This window comes from Centroberyx gerrardi, chromosome 12, assembly GCF_048128805.1.
Source record: "Centroberyx gerrardi isolate f3 chromosome 12, fCenGer3.hap1.cur.20231027, whole genome shotgun sequence".
Classification (NCBI taxonomy): Eukaryota; Metazoa; Chordata; class Actinopteri; order Beryciformes; family Berycidae; genus Centroberyx; species Centroberyx gerrardi.
Window position 1 is genome coordinate 3,230,243 of NC_136008.1, and position 16,836 is coordinate 3,247,078.

A 16,836-nucleotide genomic window follows, 5' to 3' on the forward strand; every position below is an offset into this window, starting at 1 on the left:
CAAAAAGGAGCATCTTAACAACTGACATCATGATCGCCATCTTAGATGTGAGCGTTAAACACAAGCTTAACACCTGAACGCTTCCAAGCTGCAGAAACAACGTTCTTCCAATAGGACGTGAATGCAGCATGAGGTTCAGACAGGACTGAATGAGGAACAGCACTTGATCTGTGTCACACACCGCTGCCGCCTCCAGTGTTTTCCAGGTAGATACGATGCCAGCTGACGGCAAGAGAAGGCGGCTGGCGCTCACAGGTTCCTGCGTGGCTTTCTGCCGCCGCCGCCGCCGCCTGAGCTGAAGCATGTTCAACTTTTCCAGCTCGCCGCCTCTCTTCAATCAGAGAGAGTTTCTATTATCATGGAGGAGTTCATTTTACTAGTTTCAGAATAACCTGAACTCTACGACGCCTCTACCGGTGTACAAAGATCTAAATAAAACAAATTGGGTGCAAAGTATTGATTCTTCCCAAATCTCTAGAAAAAGTTCCTTTATTTTACATGAGCGAACGACACACTTGGCTTCCTGCATCTTCAGGTTCATCCACTCCTAAACTTTTTAAAAAGGTAGTGCCGGGGTCTATCTACAAATTGGATGTTCTTTTTTGTTTATGGTTTGTGGGAGAGCCTCTTCCTCATTTCTGTTTTGGTTCTTGGATTCTACACAAATACTTCGTACGCTCTGTGTCTCCCAGTCAAAACCTAAAACTGCAAGACTGCAAAACTTCAAGTGTGTTATACCTGCAACACATTCCCAGCCACAGTAATGTACTTGAACGCCCCTTCCAGTCAAGGCTTCTGGAATGAAATATCACTGTGACCATACGGCCTCATACGGGCGTCTAGCTGCTACATCAGTTTCCTATAACCCCGCCCACACAGGGAGCCGCTTCGGTCGCCACGGCGACAGCCATCTGTTGCTACTGATAAAGCAGCTCGGCCACTAAAGGAAACCCTGCTCAGCAAGGGGTGGATCCGCCAAACTCACTCGCCAAAAGTGTAGTTTAGACTTCAAGTTCTTGTCCAACTTGGAAAGAGTATGGTTTTAATAAGATAAAAACTTGGTAAGAGCATCATGAGTTTGATTTCTAGAATCAGTTTCAACTTTCAACTCTCATCACTTTCAATCTAAGTCATTTACACAAACACAAGATCTCAAGTCAAGACTTTAGAAACCTTTTCAAGTCATCAAAGTACAAGTCAGAGTCAAGTCCCAAGTCACCAGAACCCAAGTCAAGTCAAGTCTCAAGTCTTCTCTTCATGCATCAAGTCAAGTCTCAAGCTATTAAAACTGTGACTCGAGTCCAAGTCATGTGACTCGAGACCCCTCCTCTGGGATGGGGTTTTGTTTCTAGATAATTCAACTTCAGTTTGACGTTTAGAGTGTGATAACAACAGCAATTACTTATTTTTTTATTGGTAAAACCCCTACAAAAAAGTCACATGTGAAGACCCACGTATATTCAAAGCATGTGCTTTTTGGAAATATGTTGGTTTTCATATATGAACATGTTCCCATTTTTCACCTGTGAGTTTTCTCTTTGCATGTGAAATTAAGTTTTCACGTGTGAAACAAATATTTGTCATATGTAATAACAGGTGAAAACTAGGAGTCGACCGATTATCGATATTCATCATTTTTCCAATTATTGGAATAGTTATTTTGTCTGATATGCCGATAAAATAAATAGGAGCTCCCTGCACTTTATTTTTCAAAATATAATGTTGAAATATTCTGTTTCCTAGTATTTAATTACACATATGTTTAAAAGCATTTAAGGGAAGTTTTGTGTCGGAGTTTGTTACTGTAAATTTTGACACAAAAATTTTAATTTTTACTACAAATGTATATCAGCCCCAAATATCGGTTATCGGTCTCCTTGATTACTAATAATCGGTATCGGCCCTGAAAAAACCATATCGGTCGACCCCTTGTGAAAACAGGTGAAACACAAATGAAACAGTAAAGATTGCGGCTTATTCTACTGTTGCTCTCACTGGAAGCCGCTCTGGATGAAAGTTAAACGACTCCACTGTAAATCTAACATGTTGGATCCTTTGTGAACCTTCCTAGTGGGAACACATGATAAGCAGCCACAGTGTGCTGCGGCACATCGTTCTGCAGGGAGGAGAACTGTTTACTGTACGGCTGTCAGCTTCACTATCTGCAGCACACTGAGCTCCGGGCGTCCGTCTCATCAGGAACCGTCTGGTCCAAAACAATCTAATTCTTACCACCGACTGCACAGATTAGGATTTCACTCTCTGTACTTTATTCAGGACAGTGCAGTCGTCATTCCTGTTGAACCCCAGATAGGCTGAGCTCGCTTCGTTCTTATTATCGCTCGCTTCGTTCTTATTATCGCTATGTTTCTCCTTCCATGCAGATCCACATACTGTACGTGCGCTGACTGAATTAAGCTCACCTCGACCCGCTGATCCCCGAATCTGATCTTTGATAACATAAACCAGTCCCTCCAGGAACTTGCGATCGCAATAATTAACGCAAATTCAAGAAATCTCCGCAATATTTGCGAGAGCTTGCAGTATTGCAAAATTGCCGCAGCTTTTCCGCATGAAACGGCCAAATCAACAGACCGCTTGTGATTTGGACCAATTGTCACATTCGGTGTCGTGGTAACTTACGTCATCTCAGCGCGCATTCAGGTGGAAGATGAACAAAGCTCACCTGCTAACAAAAATTACTGCCATAGACCGTGCAAAACAAAACAAAAGCAGCAAGAATAGAGGTGAGTGCAAAATTCAAGCTCTTGGAAGAGTTAATAGCTTAAACGGAGAGTGGGAGAGAATAGGGGGAGGCTGTGTGTGTGTGTGTGTGTGTGTGTGTGTGTGTGTGTGTGTGTGTGTGTGTGAGAGAGAGAGACATTTTTTTTTCTTTGCTTGTAATTTTTCCCAATTCCCGCAATTTTACCGCAAAAAGAGCACATACAACCTCGCAAATTGTATACACATATTACACACACACACACACACTCCCACAGACACTTCATATACACCCACGCTTTGTAGTTTAGTTTAGGTGTAGTGAGAAATTTCTTCTATTTGTACTAAATACCTAACTGTAATGTTATTTTAATATTGTATGTTCCTTTTTCCCCTCTTTTTGTTCTCCATCGAGGACCATGTTGGAAGTGTTGAAGTACGCTTTTACGTGTTATCCTCTGGGATGTACTATTGCCTGTACTTTTACACCCAATAAAGTCAGTCAGTCAATCAATCAATCAATCAATCAATCAATCAATCAATCAACGTGTGAGCTACAAATCTTTGCCTCTTGGAAGGTTTATCACAACAATAAAAAGAGAGTTGCTAATTTCTCAAAGGCAGAAATATGTGAAATGATTCTCTTATTTTCCAAAGAGCCACATGTACAGCCTACAGTGTTGAAGATGATGAAAGGTGCAGTCAGGCTGTGGAGGTGAAGGAAGCTCTGCTCTGCCCTCTGCAGGTCAACAGGGTGAAACACAGTCCTGCAGGTTCACTAACCCTCCTCCAGAGGGAGTCCACCTGCATCCACGAGTCAGGTGGAGACCCTGAACCCCCATTAGAATTAGATGAATGTAAATCCCAGACATCTAACCAAGGTTTGTACACGAGAGCGGGATTGGAAAATAAAAGTCCAACACATCATTCGTCAGCCCCTGTACATATGTTGGACAAAACTCATCTAATACTCACTTTAACAACAAAACACAACTCAGTGGGCAGGAAACTAACTTCAGAGCATCAGCTGAACGACTAAAATGTAAATCTAAGTCTGGAAGAGGTGATTTGTTAAATAGTTGCCTCAGAAACCAGAACAGGCAACAGAGATACATATAAAGGAATGTGACAATAATTAAACCCCTATCTATATCAGGCTGGAATTCAACTTTAACTTTCAACTTTAGCAATTCTGTGTCTTCTCTTCTACAGACTGGGCTTAATGTAATTGTTTTATCCTGTTTGTGCCACTGTCTGTCTTTCTCTCGTTTTCTGTAAAGCACTTGGTAAATTCTGTTTTTAGAATGGTGCTATACAAATAAAGTTTATTATTATCATCATTAGTATTATTATTATTTAAACACAACAGAAAGGGAAAATTTTGGCCTCTTCAAAATAAAGCGTTTGACTGCTGGAAATGTTCCTGAACATTCTGGAAACCGACTGTAACTGAGCCAAAAGGAGATAAGGTTGGACTTAAAGGGGCCCTATTATAGGAATACAAATGTTCCTATATTTATATACATATATGATTAAAGCTACTTAATGAATACATTGTTAAAATTTGATTATGTTTGAGTGTTCAAAGTGTTTGAGTGTCAGTTTCAGTCTAACTCCAGGACATGCCTCACAACTGGACTCGATCCTGATTGGCTCCCTCACTAAAGAATGACTGAAATCCGTCCAATCAGGCCGGTTTGAGCATTTCAGCTGGAAAACGTCCACTCAGCAGGTTTACCTCATTTGAATTAGAGGAGCTGCTGCTTTATCGGCCAATCAGGATCCAGGATTGTGACGACTTAGACATATTCATTCAGTTTATTCTTATCCTGAGACAGAGGAGAACTGAAAACTGAATCATATTGGAGCTTTTTAAAAAAAAAAAAATCCTTTCTCCCGTTTCTCCTCAGCTCTTACTTTCGCACTTCTCTATAGTAAATGATCATTTTAGGGCCACGGGAATATTTGCTCCATCTACTGTCGAGGTGCTGTGACCTCTGACCTTTGACCTACTTACTTTTGGTTGCTTGTAATGCTGAATGTAAAACCTGAATCAGAGTTTCAGAGCGGCCTGCTGTCTGCCTCCACTAACCAGCAGAACCTTGGTTTTCAGGAATGTTTTTTTTTTTTTTTACAGACGCCCGAGTATTTTAGGAACTTCACAGACGGGGTTTGTTGGGTTTTAACGGGCGACGAGGGCCCAAGCGACACGAAACTCACTCAGCGTAAGAATGTGCTCGTAAACTGTCGGTTGAATAAAGAAAAAGAAGAAAGCGTCAGTTGCAGTTATGTGGGGTTTTTTTTCCCTCCTGGGGGTCGGAGCGGATGTTTGTGCATCAAAAGCAGATGGTCAGAAGTTTCCCTGCTGAGTTAGAGCTGGAAACTAACTGTTGTTGTCCAGCGGCTCTTATATCCCAAAACTCATCATCCCATTTCACTGCCACCAGCTAACTAGATTTTTAGAATAGAACAGGACCTAGAACTGATGGCTGGTGACCTGCAGACTAACCAGTTACCTGATATTTGTCTGGTAGGAAGTTCCCACTCTAACAGTCAATTTGGGGTCGATTCATGAATGAACTCATCAACTGAAATTGGTGTTTTATGTGTTTTATATATTTATTTGCTTTCTCCCCCAGCTGTTGTAAAGTGTCTTTGAGTATCGTGTAAAGCGCTCATCAATAAAATGTATTATTATTATTTTATTAAATTCAACTGAGGAATTGGAATTTGAAAAAACCTGCAGGAATTGGATCAGAATTGAAATTGAATTGGAATTTCAGGAAATTTAATCCAATGAAATTCTGCGAAAGTGTTTTTTTTTTTGTGTTTTTCTTCCCACATATCTGAGATTCCACATAGTGTTATATATTATCAATACTGAATATCATGAAATGTTTAAGCTTACTTTCAGGTGGTATTTGATGCAGAACATGTGATGGTAATCCATACATTATGATAAACTTTATAATAATAATAAACTTTATTTGTATAGCACCTTTCATACAAGAAATGCAGCTCAAAGTGCTTTACGCCAAAGAAATGACATGCACCAAGTGCTTCACATAAAACTTGATAATGATAGTGAGATTGAATGTGTTTGATTTGTTGAACTGTCTTTTATTTGGTTCATAATGTTTTGATGTATAATGTTTAGCGAGTCGAGACAAACTCTTAGAAATGGAATTTAATGGAATTCAGTTCTGTTTCCTCACAGCTGGGAGACTTTCACACTCACACTGCGGGAGCTGAACTGCAGTTTATCATGTATTCTCAGTTCAGTTCAGGAACGGACCAAACCCTGCTAACAGTGTCCAATAAGAGAATATTCACACAGCTGAGGGAACTGAGCTGCAGTCCAGACCAGACCAGTCCAGCAGGAGCCGAGACGTCTCAGGATCCACTACTCATCCTGCCATCCATCCTCCCCTTCTCATCAATTTACTTTTTCACATAGATTGAATTTTAGTCTGCACCTCCTCTACTATTACACTGCTATTCAGTCAGTTATCCAAACTCCTGCCAGTGTTTTCATTTTTAATTTGTCTACTGGGCTTTTAGTTTTCAAGTTGTGTCTTGTATTCAATGTTTTTGATTTCAGTATATTGAAGTATGTCCTATTACGTTTGTTGTATTATGGTAGTAACAGTTGTCTTGTTGTAATTGGTAATTCTAATTTTATATACATGTTTAACTTTGACTGTTTTCTACTGATATTTTAATGGACCCCAGGAAGACTAGTCTGTGGCTTGTGCATCGACTAATGGGGATCAACAATAAACAGCAAATACACCGGACACGCCGCCATGTTGGAATAGTGAAACTCCTCTTCTTCTCTGGTGGTTCACTATACATGTTACTCAAACTCCACCACCACCCAGGACTGAGTGTGTGTCTGCTCAGGAGGACGAGGAGGCCATGGTGTTCAAGGCCTTTGTTTGTTTGTCTCTCTTCCAACATGGCGGCGTGAGCGACCCTCGTAACCACCGGCAACCACTCCCCAAACATTCCATGACAAGCCTTTACTGGACAGGGATACGCCTCAGCCTAAACCACATTACTGCCTGGTTTTCATACGTGCACACACACACACACACACACACACACACACACACACACACACACACACACACACACACACCTCATATTGACATTTCACCTGAACTTTCACCTGACAAATAAACTTGACTCATATCTGGACAATCGTCTCCACTGACTCATATTACATGTTAGCTATTAAAAGGGAGAGCCAACTAAAATATGCAATATCGCATTTAAATGTTTTTTTTTAGTTGCTGCTGGTGTAAAAAACAGAACACTGAGTCTCTCTCTCTCTCTCAAAATGCACCAGTCAAAAGCTCCATTTTATAACAGTTATTGAATGTTAGGAACGCTCAGATCTTGGTGGATGATGAACATAGAACTCCAGAGTGAGACTAAAGAAGAAAATTAACACTTTTAACTGGGTTGACTGTCACTTATTGGCTTAAAGTTGCAGTCAACCCAGTTAAAAATGTTAATTTTCTTCATCCACAGTGACTTACAGTGAGTGCTACACAACAAGAAGCTTCAATTCCTACATCAGCATTACAAGCAATCAATGGTAAGGAGGTCAAGGGTCAGGGGTCACAGCACCATGACAACACCCTGCCGTGATCATGGAAGAGAGGAGTGCTGGGAAAGGAAAGGACATAAGGAGAATAAAAGCTAAAAGGAGAGGTAGTGAGGATCGTCTTTACTACAAAATAAGAGCGCACAGGGGTGAAGAGAGGAAGAAGACGAGGAAGACAGGAGGTGAGTCACTGTGCAGAGGAAGATGGGAGCGGATGAGTTTTCCATCGCACACTGTCACACGATGTTCACCTGTGCACAGACCAGAGGTGTCGACAGAGGAAGATAACTGGCTCTCACGGTGATGTGATGATGGATGAGGGTTATTTAACAGAGTGTGTGGCAGTAAAACTCTGTGAATACCGTCTGTCTGTCTGTCTGTCTGTCTGTCTGTCTGTGGCCAGCAGGCTGGGCTACTGCAGCTAACCAACTCTTTTCTATTCTAACAGGCTGATGGAAAAGAGGCAACAAAACAACTCAAAAAGAAAGTGGCAGCTGAATTTTGGAAACCCCCTTGCTGCTGTGGCTGGTGAATGAGATTTTGCTGTGTGCGTGTGTATAAAGTGTGCAAATAGGTTATAGGTAGGGCTGGGCGATAGGGACCAAATGTATATCACAATAATCAAAACTATTGATCTTAATTATTTTGATATTGATATATAACAATATATATAATTACATGCTGCATAATCAAGCTGAGGCCCAAATGGTTTTCATACATTGTTTGGCTTCATTTTCAAATTCAATAAAAACAGCCGCTGTGTTACTGACTTTGAGTAGATATGAATAGGAGATTTTGCCAATAAGATAAGGTTAATGAAGATTTATTCACTTTATTTTCCCTTACTGCCCATATAGAAAAAAATAAATTTCACATATATTTCAGAATGTGTATGGAAAGTTGTTTCAAAATATAGAAAACTGGCCAAAAATGTATTTCTACGTAGATGACATTCATTCAACATATATTGAGTGGCCAAAACATATTTCTTTGGATATACCTGACATAGTCTGTGTTGTCAAGAGGAGAAAAAAATGTCTTTCCAGTGTCCAAAATAGGCCTACTGCATATTTTCAGTGAATGTCATCTACATACAAATATATCTTTTGTCCAATTTTGATCCATTATGAATCATAGCTCTTAACCTTTTCTGAAGTACTGTATGAAATGTTTTATTGCAGAATGGATGCAGTCTGTATTTATTGCACCTGATTCCTGCTGGACTGGTTGGACAGCCAGACTGGATGCCAGACTGGATGCTGCTGTGTGTCTGAAACACTAACTTACATAACCTGCCGGCCGCTGAATACAAACAACAAACCGTCGACAGGAGCAACGGCTCGCCTCCCTGACAGGAAGCTGTGAAAGAGCTTTGCTGACAGAGAAAGTTAGCTGTCGTGTCGGTTTGGCGGATAAAGCTTCTGGTGACAGTTTTCTGTTATAGCAAGCTAGCTAGTGACCTCTAAAGAGCAGCTGCTATTTTAGTGAACACAGCGCCTGCGCAGCACGGCGTGGAGTCCCGACAGTGTCAAGGTAGCCGGAATACCGCACGTAACTTCCGGTTATCAGTTTTCAAAATAAAAGCCCACCATATGTTGCAACTTTTTTTGGGCTATTACAAAACAACATGAATGATAAACAATGCAAGCAACGGTAATAATAAAGTAATAAATAAATAAATAATAAATAAGTAGTACTGAAATGATATATTAATGTACAACATATTACTGAAAATTCGCATTTAGGATACACAAATACATCAGGAGAAATCTGTAAAACCTAAAAATACAATTGTTTTTTCCCAAAATGACCTTTTTCACACCGTATATTCATGAGCCATGAACATACGTTTTCAAGCGACAAAGTTTTACGCTTTTATTTTGAAAGCAACATCACCTTATTTCCGGTCCTCTCCTATCATTCTCTGTCTGCCTTGACGCAGCGGGCGCCAATCTACTCACCATCTCTATGATCCTGGTTTTCTTGCCCGCTCGCTTCTTCTTGGCGACGATGTACTGTGCGAGAACCACGCCGCCGAAAAGGGCGCAGACGCTCGCGCTGGCCGCGGCCCCGACCTTCACCACGGCCGTCCTGTCCATGACGGTCCGCTGTCCCGCTGCTTCACCGAACCGCCTGGCGGAGAGAGTCCTGCCTGCCTTCTGTCAACATGGTCCCTCCCTCGGTGTGGGAGCTCGCAGCCAAAGATCCTTTATGCACAAGAAGATGAATCTCTCAATAGTTACACAAAACAAAAAAAGTAAAAAAAAAAAAAAAAAAAAAAAAAAACCGGTCTTCTTTTGTTTTGCAGCAGAATGAATGTGTTCAATAAAAATCCGGTCTACAAAAGTGGACATTATAGTCACAATAAAATAAAAATGACTTTTTCCACATTGTTTGCTAATTTTTCATGTCAGAATATAGGCTACGCATATTTAACAATAAATGATAAACAAAATACAAACAGCATTTTGAGAGCATCTTGCTTCCTTATTTTGATGTTGAGGTGGGACTGTTCAAAAATTGGTGATGTTTTATCAGTTAAGACTTTTATTTACGCCTCCTGGTACACAACGAGGTCACCATTCAAGATACACTGTTTTCCAGGAAGTAAAAGTAATGTGATTTAGATAAATAAATAAAAATGTTGGCATTTATTGTTAAATGGTGTATACATTTGCTAACAAGGAGAAAAAGTCATTTTTTCATTTTATGGTGACTGCAATACATGCTTTTGCAGACCGAAAAGTGTGGTAGTTTTATACTACTGAGTGATTCATCATCTCAGTAGACGATCTTTGGCGACAGCTCTCAACTTCTTCTCTCTGACGTCACGTGCTGGTCCCGCACGAGGGTGTGACATACTTCATGATACACCCTAACTTTTAAAATATTTAGCTCACAACCTTCAATTAAATGTGCAAACTTTCTTATTTAAGTTATGATTATGATGTCTGCATAACAACACAGAAAACAAACCCCAACAAAACAGTTCATAAAAGTTAATAATAAAATTATTACCTGATTGCAAGTTTAAAAATGTCAAAGAAGAGATAATCAGAGATAATCCACATCAAGTCAGCCTGGCTATTTTGAAAAAGTACTAGTAGTACTAGCAGTATTCCTTTCCTCCTCTACATCCTTATTTTATTTCCTCCACTACTTCCTTATTTCCTCCACCAACTCATCCTCTCCTCCACTACATCCTTTCCTTTCCTCAACTACCTCCTAGTTTCCTCCACTACCTCCTTATTTCCTCTACTACCTCCTCCCTCCATTGCCTACTGCTTTCCTCCTCTACGGCCTCATTTTATTCCCTCCATTGCTGCCTCCTTTCCTTTCCTCCCCTACCTCCTTATTTCCTCCACCAACCCTTCCTCTCCTCCATTACCTTTCCTCTGCTACCCTTTCCTTTCCTCTCCTCCACTACCTCCTCATTTTCCTCGTCATCTGCTCAATCCTTTATCTTTCTTGATTGTGAAGCACGTTGTAACTTTATTTTGAGAAGTGCTGTATAACTGAAGGTTATTATATTATTTGTATTATTTGTTTTGGGAGTCAGATTAGGAGTGAATATGAGGCATCAGCAGTAGCAGACTGTGGTACTACTGGTCAGATCCCAGCTGTGTGTGTGTGGGACGGTATGAACTGTGAAGCAAGAGTACTCAGTCAACTTTCCCCTGCATAAATAAAAGGTTCAAAGCTTGGATGCCTTCTTGTCTTTTCCTTCAGAGTTTAAAGGAGTGTCCTGTAATGATCCTGGTGGCTGATAGGTATGAAAAAGCATCACTTTCAACCACACAACTCACTATCAAGCCCGTTTTATATCCATTATATCCTGTTAATTACACAATTATTTAGAAAATCTCCATAAGGACACACTAGAAGAAGTGAAATTAGCTTCTGAGGCCATAACCTCTTGTGGAAAAAATGCATTGACTTTATATTTGTAGCAGAAGTTGGGTTGTGGTCCGTTGACTTCATGGAGTTGGGCGGTTTGGAGTCTTTTTGGAGAGTGCATCAGTGTAGTTACTCAAATGAGCTTTTGATTTTAATACAATATGCTTAAGTCAAGACTAGAGAAGGTCTGGTGTTGTAATCTGTCCAGTCAAATAAGTAACTGTAAATTTAGTGGAGTCCAACAATAACCAGAGTCCAGAGCCAGAAGCAGACCGGGAGGATCGTCTGACCCTCCCACCCGCTCACCTCCTATTCACTATCTCATCATAGGAAAATGCTCATGCACCAAAACCACTGAACACCTGACTGGATTATTTCTACTCCCAGAGAGTAACTCTCACTAACTTAACTCTCTGAAGTGTCCCTCATCAATTAAACTCACTATGCTTTGTGATTTTGAATAAACAGCTACAACTGTGCAGCACCAAAAGTCTCAGATCACACCGAACGCTTGACCATACTGGCATTCTTTTCTGATTTTCCATACATCATCCTCACTGTAGTACGTACAATTTAATGTCTGTTTTCTTAATGTTACACATATGGCACCAAATCTACCAGTACTAGTCGCTGGTATATGTATCGACCTTGGTGAAAACTCACCCTAAAACACTTTAACTCCATTAAAAACTGCTATTGGTGATGTACTCGGCTTGTCTCAAGTCCATTTAGTAGTTTGGTGTATTTTTCTTCTTGGTGGATAACCGGCCAATCGTAGACGAGGTGACGTCACCTCCAGATGTTTCCAGCAGCTACAGTGGAGTTTGATATGAGAAAATGTTTCAGGATGTAAAACATCAGCGGTAAACGTCAGGTTTTGGTGTCAGTCCCTCAGAATCAAAGAGCGAGGGCTTCTTTCTAGAGCCGCCATTTTGCTCCAAGAGACGTTCAACAATCATACAGGGAGAAATCCATCGTAGAAGAGGAGAGAGACCAGTTTCTCCACCACAGGAGCAGGAGAGAGACCAGAATGGTCTTTGGTGTGCGCCTCACTTTTTCTCATCTGGAAAAACTCTTGCTGAGCTTGTGCTACTGTTATTGCTCTTTCCACCTACAGGTAAAACCCACAGTTGTTGAAAGGCATTCTGGGAAATATGGGAAATCACTAACTGCAGTAGAAGTAGGCGAGGCAGGCTGAGGGAAAGTGGGTATAAGAAGAAGGTAAATTACAGCACTTCATCAACAAATAAATCCTGGAATGTGTTGAACCTCAGATTGATGATATCTAAGAATGTAAGAGGATCTGAGGGGGAATTTTCCTTTAAAGTGATCAACTGCCAGTGAGGACAACCTGCAGGGGATAACTCTTCAAACATCCCATAACAGGCCTCTATTGCATAATGAATAATGGACATTCAATGGCTTTGAAGAGATGTTGGAGTAAATAAATTCTCCCTCCTTCTAGTGCTCCTGGCAGTAAGAAACACCGACATGACCAGCTCTACCTTCACACACCAACTGCTAGTTAGATATGAAAAAGCTCTGGCTGAACTGTGCAACTGACTTTGATATGGAGCCAATACAATGCAAACAGTTCCCACCTTGCAGGCATTTAATCTTGTATTGAGTATTAAGATCTTTTCTTTAAAAATTTTAAAAATTGTGGTGAAATAATTTCACTTGTTTTCCGATGTAAATTAATTTGTTTGAAGAGTATATCACTTGATTTTTTTTTAATAAAGTGATATACTCTTGATAAGAGTCTTATTTGTTTCAACCAAAATCTTGCATGAAACAAATGAAAACATATTGGGACAGAAGTAAAAATGTTCTCCATCTGTTGGTGGATTGTTTCCCCTCATTTAAAAAACAACAACAAAACATTTAAGAACTGAGTTAATGATTAAAACACTTGTCAAGATGGATATTTTATGCAGTGCTATCTCATGTCCTGTAGAATTCTCATTTGAATACTAACAGAACATTGAAACCTTTTTTATCTGAGCAGTATATCAGTATAGTTATTCAAATTCATTCTTAATTTCAATGCTGTTAACTTTCCTCTATACTTGACAAGAGAATGAGTCTGCTTTTGTACAGTTTATCTTCATATAATAAACTCCATATCAATAGGCAGTTAACACAACGAAAATGTAAATGTCTTTTTCTTTTGTGACTGACTCCTGACAGGGACATTTTTTCTTTTCATCAGGGTTAACCACAGAGCAGCGCTCTCTGAAGCTGGTAGGAATTCAGTGTCTTGCTCAAAGACTCATCAGCAGTGGAGATCAAACCTGAGACCTTCCAGACATCCCAGTTGGACATGCACAGTGCCAGCAGAGTTTATTCTATAACCACTGTAGTAGAGGAACCTCAGGCTGCCCTGAAGATGAAATGAAGTGAATATCAAGATAAAAGGGTCTTTGTATTGTATTGTGAGTAGAATTAAGCTCACCGAACTGAACTGATGCGAGGTCAGTCCGTTTATGTCTGTAGGTCTCACCTGATACAAGTAAACTGTGTACTGTGGTGAAGCAACAATTAGCCAACCTGCCCACATAGCTTCAGCTGCTAAAGTTAAATTAACTGGATGAACATAGGGAGCGGAAATGGAAAGGCAGGCCTAGTACTCTGTCTTCTGCAACTAAACAAAGCAACGGACAGTGTTGAGATTCTCCTCTCTCTCAGTACGCAGCTTACGCTTTTAGATGATTTGCACGTTTGTGTTATTTTAGGTGCAGAAACCTACAGAAAAGACTTCGTAACGATGGAGGACTACAACATAGAATGAACCAACTAGCAGCTGATCCACTTGAGCAGGCAGCAGACTGTCTCATGGCAGGTTTTCACCTGTTTAGATGCAGTTTGGGACTTCCCGAAAGTCTGAGTTCAGGCTCATGATAGGAACTAAAGACATTTTTTCACTGTAGCTGTGAAGCTGCAGCTAGCTAGCTACCGTAGCTTGATCCCTTTGCAGGAGATGGAACATTCAAACTAGCTAAAAGCATGCCGGGTACGGAAACTAATTTTGTCCATGTAAATAATACTGAATGGATTTTTGTGAAATTAAGACAAATGACGTGTTGATGCTTCCTACAACATATCTCAAAATCAAAGTCATATGCTTTTTAGATTGCTTATATGAAGTAGCCTACCCTCCCATACATTGAGATAGGGTAAGTCAACCCTAGGGTTGACGGAAAATACGTCAACTTTGGCTCCCTGTTCCCCAAAGAAATAAACTGTTAAAACTGGGGCCGCCGAAGCCCAGGGATGTTTTGAAAGTAGGCTCAGTCATGTCTCTGTTTTAGATTTTCTGTCACCCAAAGCGGAGACAGGTGTGCAGCGGGAATAGGGGCTCTGATTGGTTGATTGACAGCCAATCACGCTGCTGGACAACTCTGCCCACAAATAGGACCTACAACACAGCCAATCACAATCGAGATTGGTTGATTCACCGGCAATCGTGATGCTAGACAACTTTGACCCCAAAAAAACCTACACCGAACCCAATGCTTAAAAATGAGGATGAGAAGTTTCTCATGCCAGCTGCTAGTCCTTTTTATTCCAAAGCACAGGAAGTTCAAGGTGCACAAGTGAGGTTAATGTAAATATTACGTGTTACACCTCGCACAAGAAACCTCTCATCCTCCCTTTTGCAACTTTTCATCTTGAACACCGTCTACCTCGTCAGACCTTCTGCCCGATGAAGGTCCTTGACCGAAACATTGCCAGTTAATACATTTATTTAATATGCAAGTGTTGACAGTATTCAGGAGTTTTTTGCTTCTCTTTGATTGCGCTCTTCCTATGAACCTCATCAAGGTACCGTATTTCCTCTAATAGTGGCCTGTAGTCAATTAAAAGCCGGGTCTCCGATAATGGCCGGGGCCGTCGTCGACACAAACAAATAAAGGCCGGTCTAAAATACAGGCCGGGGGAAAAAACAAAGGAAACAAGACTAGGTCAAAACCTAGTACATGGCTGGACCGTGTCCGTCTCCTCTCTCCGCCGCTGCCTCTCCACCGCGCCCACGGCCCGCATTGATCCTCCCGATCCAAGCCCCGGACCCCCGCCGAAATCTCGGCCGGATCACCGGGAACACATCGGCGCCCGGGTTCAGTTAGCTTCAGTTAGCTTCAGCTTACATGCAAACAGTGGATATCGGTAAACTCCTGCTGCCTGTTATATAATGTAACTGTAGTTTGTAGTAACGTACAAGTGTCACAAGATGGCTCGGCCGGCGGAAGTCTCTGGAGCGTGCCGTCGTCGATTACCGTAATTATCGTAATGCATTGTAGTAACAAAAAAACGTCTACCTAACGTACCCCAACAGAAGCAGATCAGAAAACAAGGAGGCTTCGTACTAAAATATGAGCAAATATACTTATCAAACAGAGGGAATTAGAAATAAAGGCCTGTCTCTAATATAAGCCTGCTTCCAATAAAGGCCTCTGCAGTTGAGGTAAATAAAGGCCCGGGCCACTATTAGAGGAAATACGGTAGTCACCTTTCAGGTGTGAAGAAGATTTCAATGTAATTTTGTGTTTGAAATGGTGTTTTTGTATGTAAACTCTTAAGAATTTCAGACAAGTACTTGAAAAGTTGTTCTTGCGGGCTTGACCAAAAGATTACCAGTTTGAATCCCTGAGTGGGCTGGGAGAATCTGTGCTGGGGGTCTAAATGACTAACGCTCCCCCCTCCCTCAAAAACTACCATCCAGGTGCCCTTGAGCAAGGCACTTGCATCGGTGAAGCTTCTCATTGAACAACGGTAGAAGACTGGGCAGCTCCCAGGTGTGAATATGTGAATGTGTGTATGAAACAGGGTGTTGTTGACAAAGTGTGTCCAGTCAAATGAAGGTAAGTAGTTTATTGAACAGCCAATATGTAAATGTCAGAGTTTATTATCGTTGTGCTCTATCTTCAGGATTCAGCAATAATAATAATAATAATTGATTACATTTATATAGCGCTTTTCTAAGTACTCAAAGCGCTTCACATATTGGGGGGGGGGGGGGGGGACTCAACTCATCCACCACCGATGTGTAGCACCCACCTGGGTGATGCACGGCAGCCAGTTTGCGCCAGAATGCTCACCACACATCAGCTATCTCAGTGGAGAGTAGAGGACTGAAAGAGCCAAGTCGGTAACGAGGGATGATTAGGTGAACATGATGGAAGGAAGGTCTGTTTGGGAATTTTGCCAGGGCACCGGGGTTACACCCCTACTCTTGCGATGAGATCATTATTGACCACAGAGTCAGGACCTCGGTTTAACGTCTCATCCGAAGGACGGTGCTCACTCACAGGACAGAGTCCCTGTCTCTGCCCTGGGGCATTGGGGATATTACTCATGAGACCAGAGGGAAGAGCACCTCCTACTGGTCCTCCAACACCACTTCCAGCACCAGGTGGTCTCCCACCCATGGACTAACCACAACCAGACCTGCTTAGTTTCCCAGACAAGCTAGTGATGTGATGCAGGAGCTATGGTGCTGGCAGTCAAATGAGTCTAGATGATAGCCATGATAGACATGGGCTGGAGGGAGGTCTATTGTTCTGAACTGTATTTAAGGGATGCCTTCCCCCTTTGACTTTAACTTC

The 16,836-nt window shown here is 41.3% G+C and overlaps 1 protein-coding gene across 2 annotated transcripts in view; it reads right to left on the reverse strand.

Moving 5' to 3' along the window:
* The window catches only part of nt5c3a (5'-nucleotidase, cytosolic IIIA), a 28,323-nt gene extending 18,846 nt beyond the window's left edge, over positions 1 to 9,477 (reverse strand). For both annotated transcript variants that reach the window (XM_078287415.1, XM_071913961.2), the window contains exon 1: positions 9,295 to 9,477. In XM_078287415.1, the coding sequence (XP_078143541.1) occupies positions 9,295 to 9,432 (138 nt within the window). In that variant the 5' untranslated portion in view covers positions 9,433 to 9,477. The remainder of the gene's footprint in view (positions 1 to 9,294) is intronic.
* Positions 9,478 to 16,836: the final 7,359 nt, after the last annotated feature.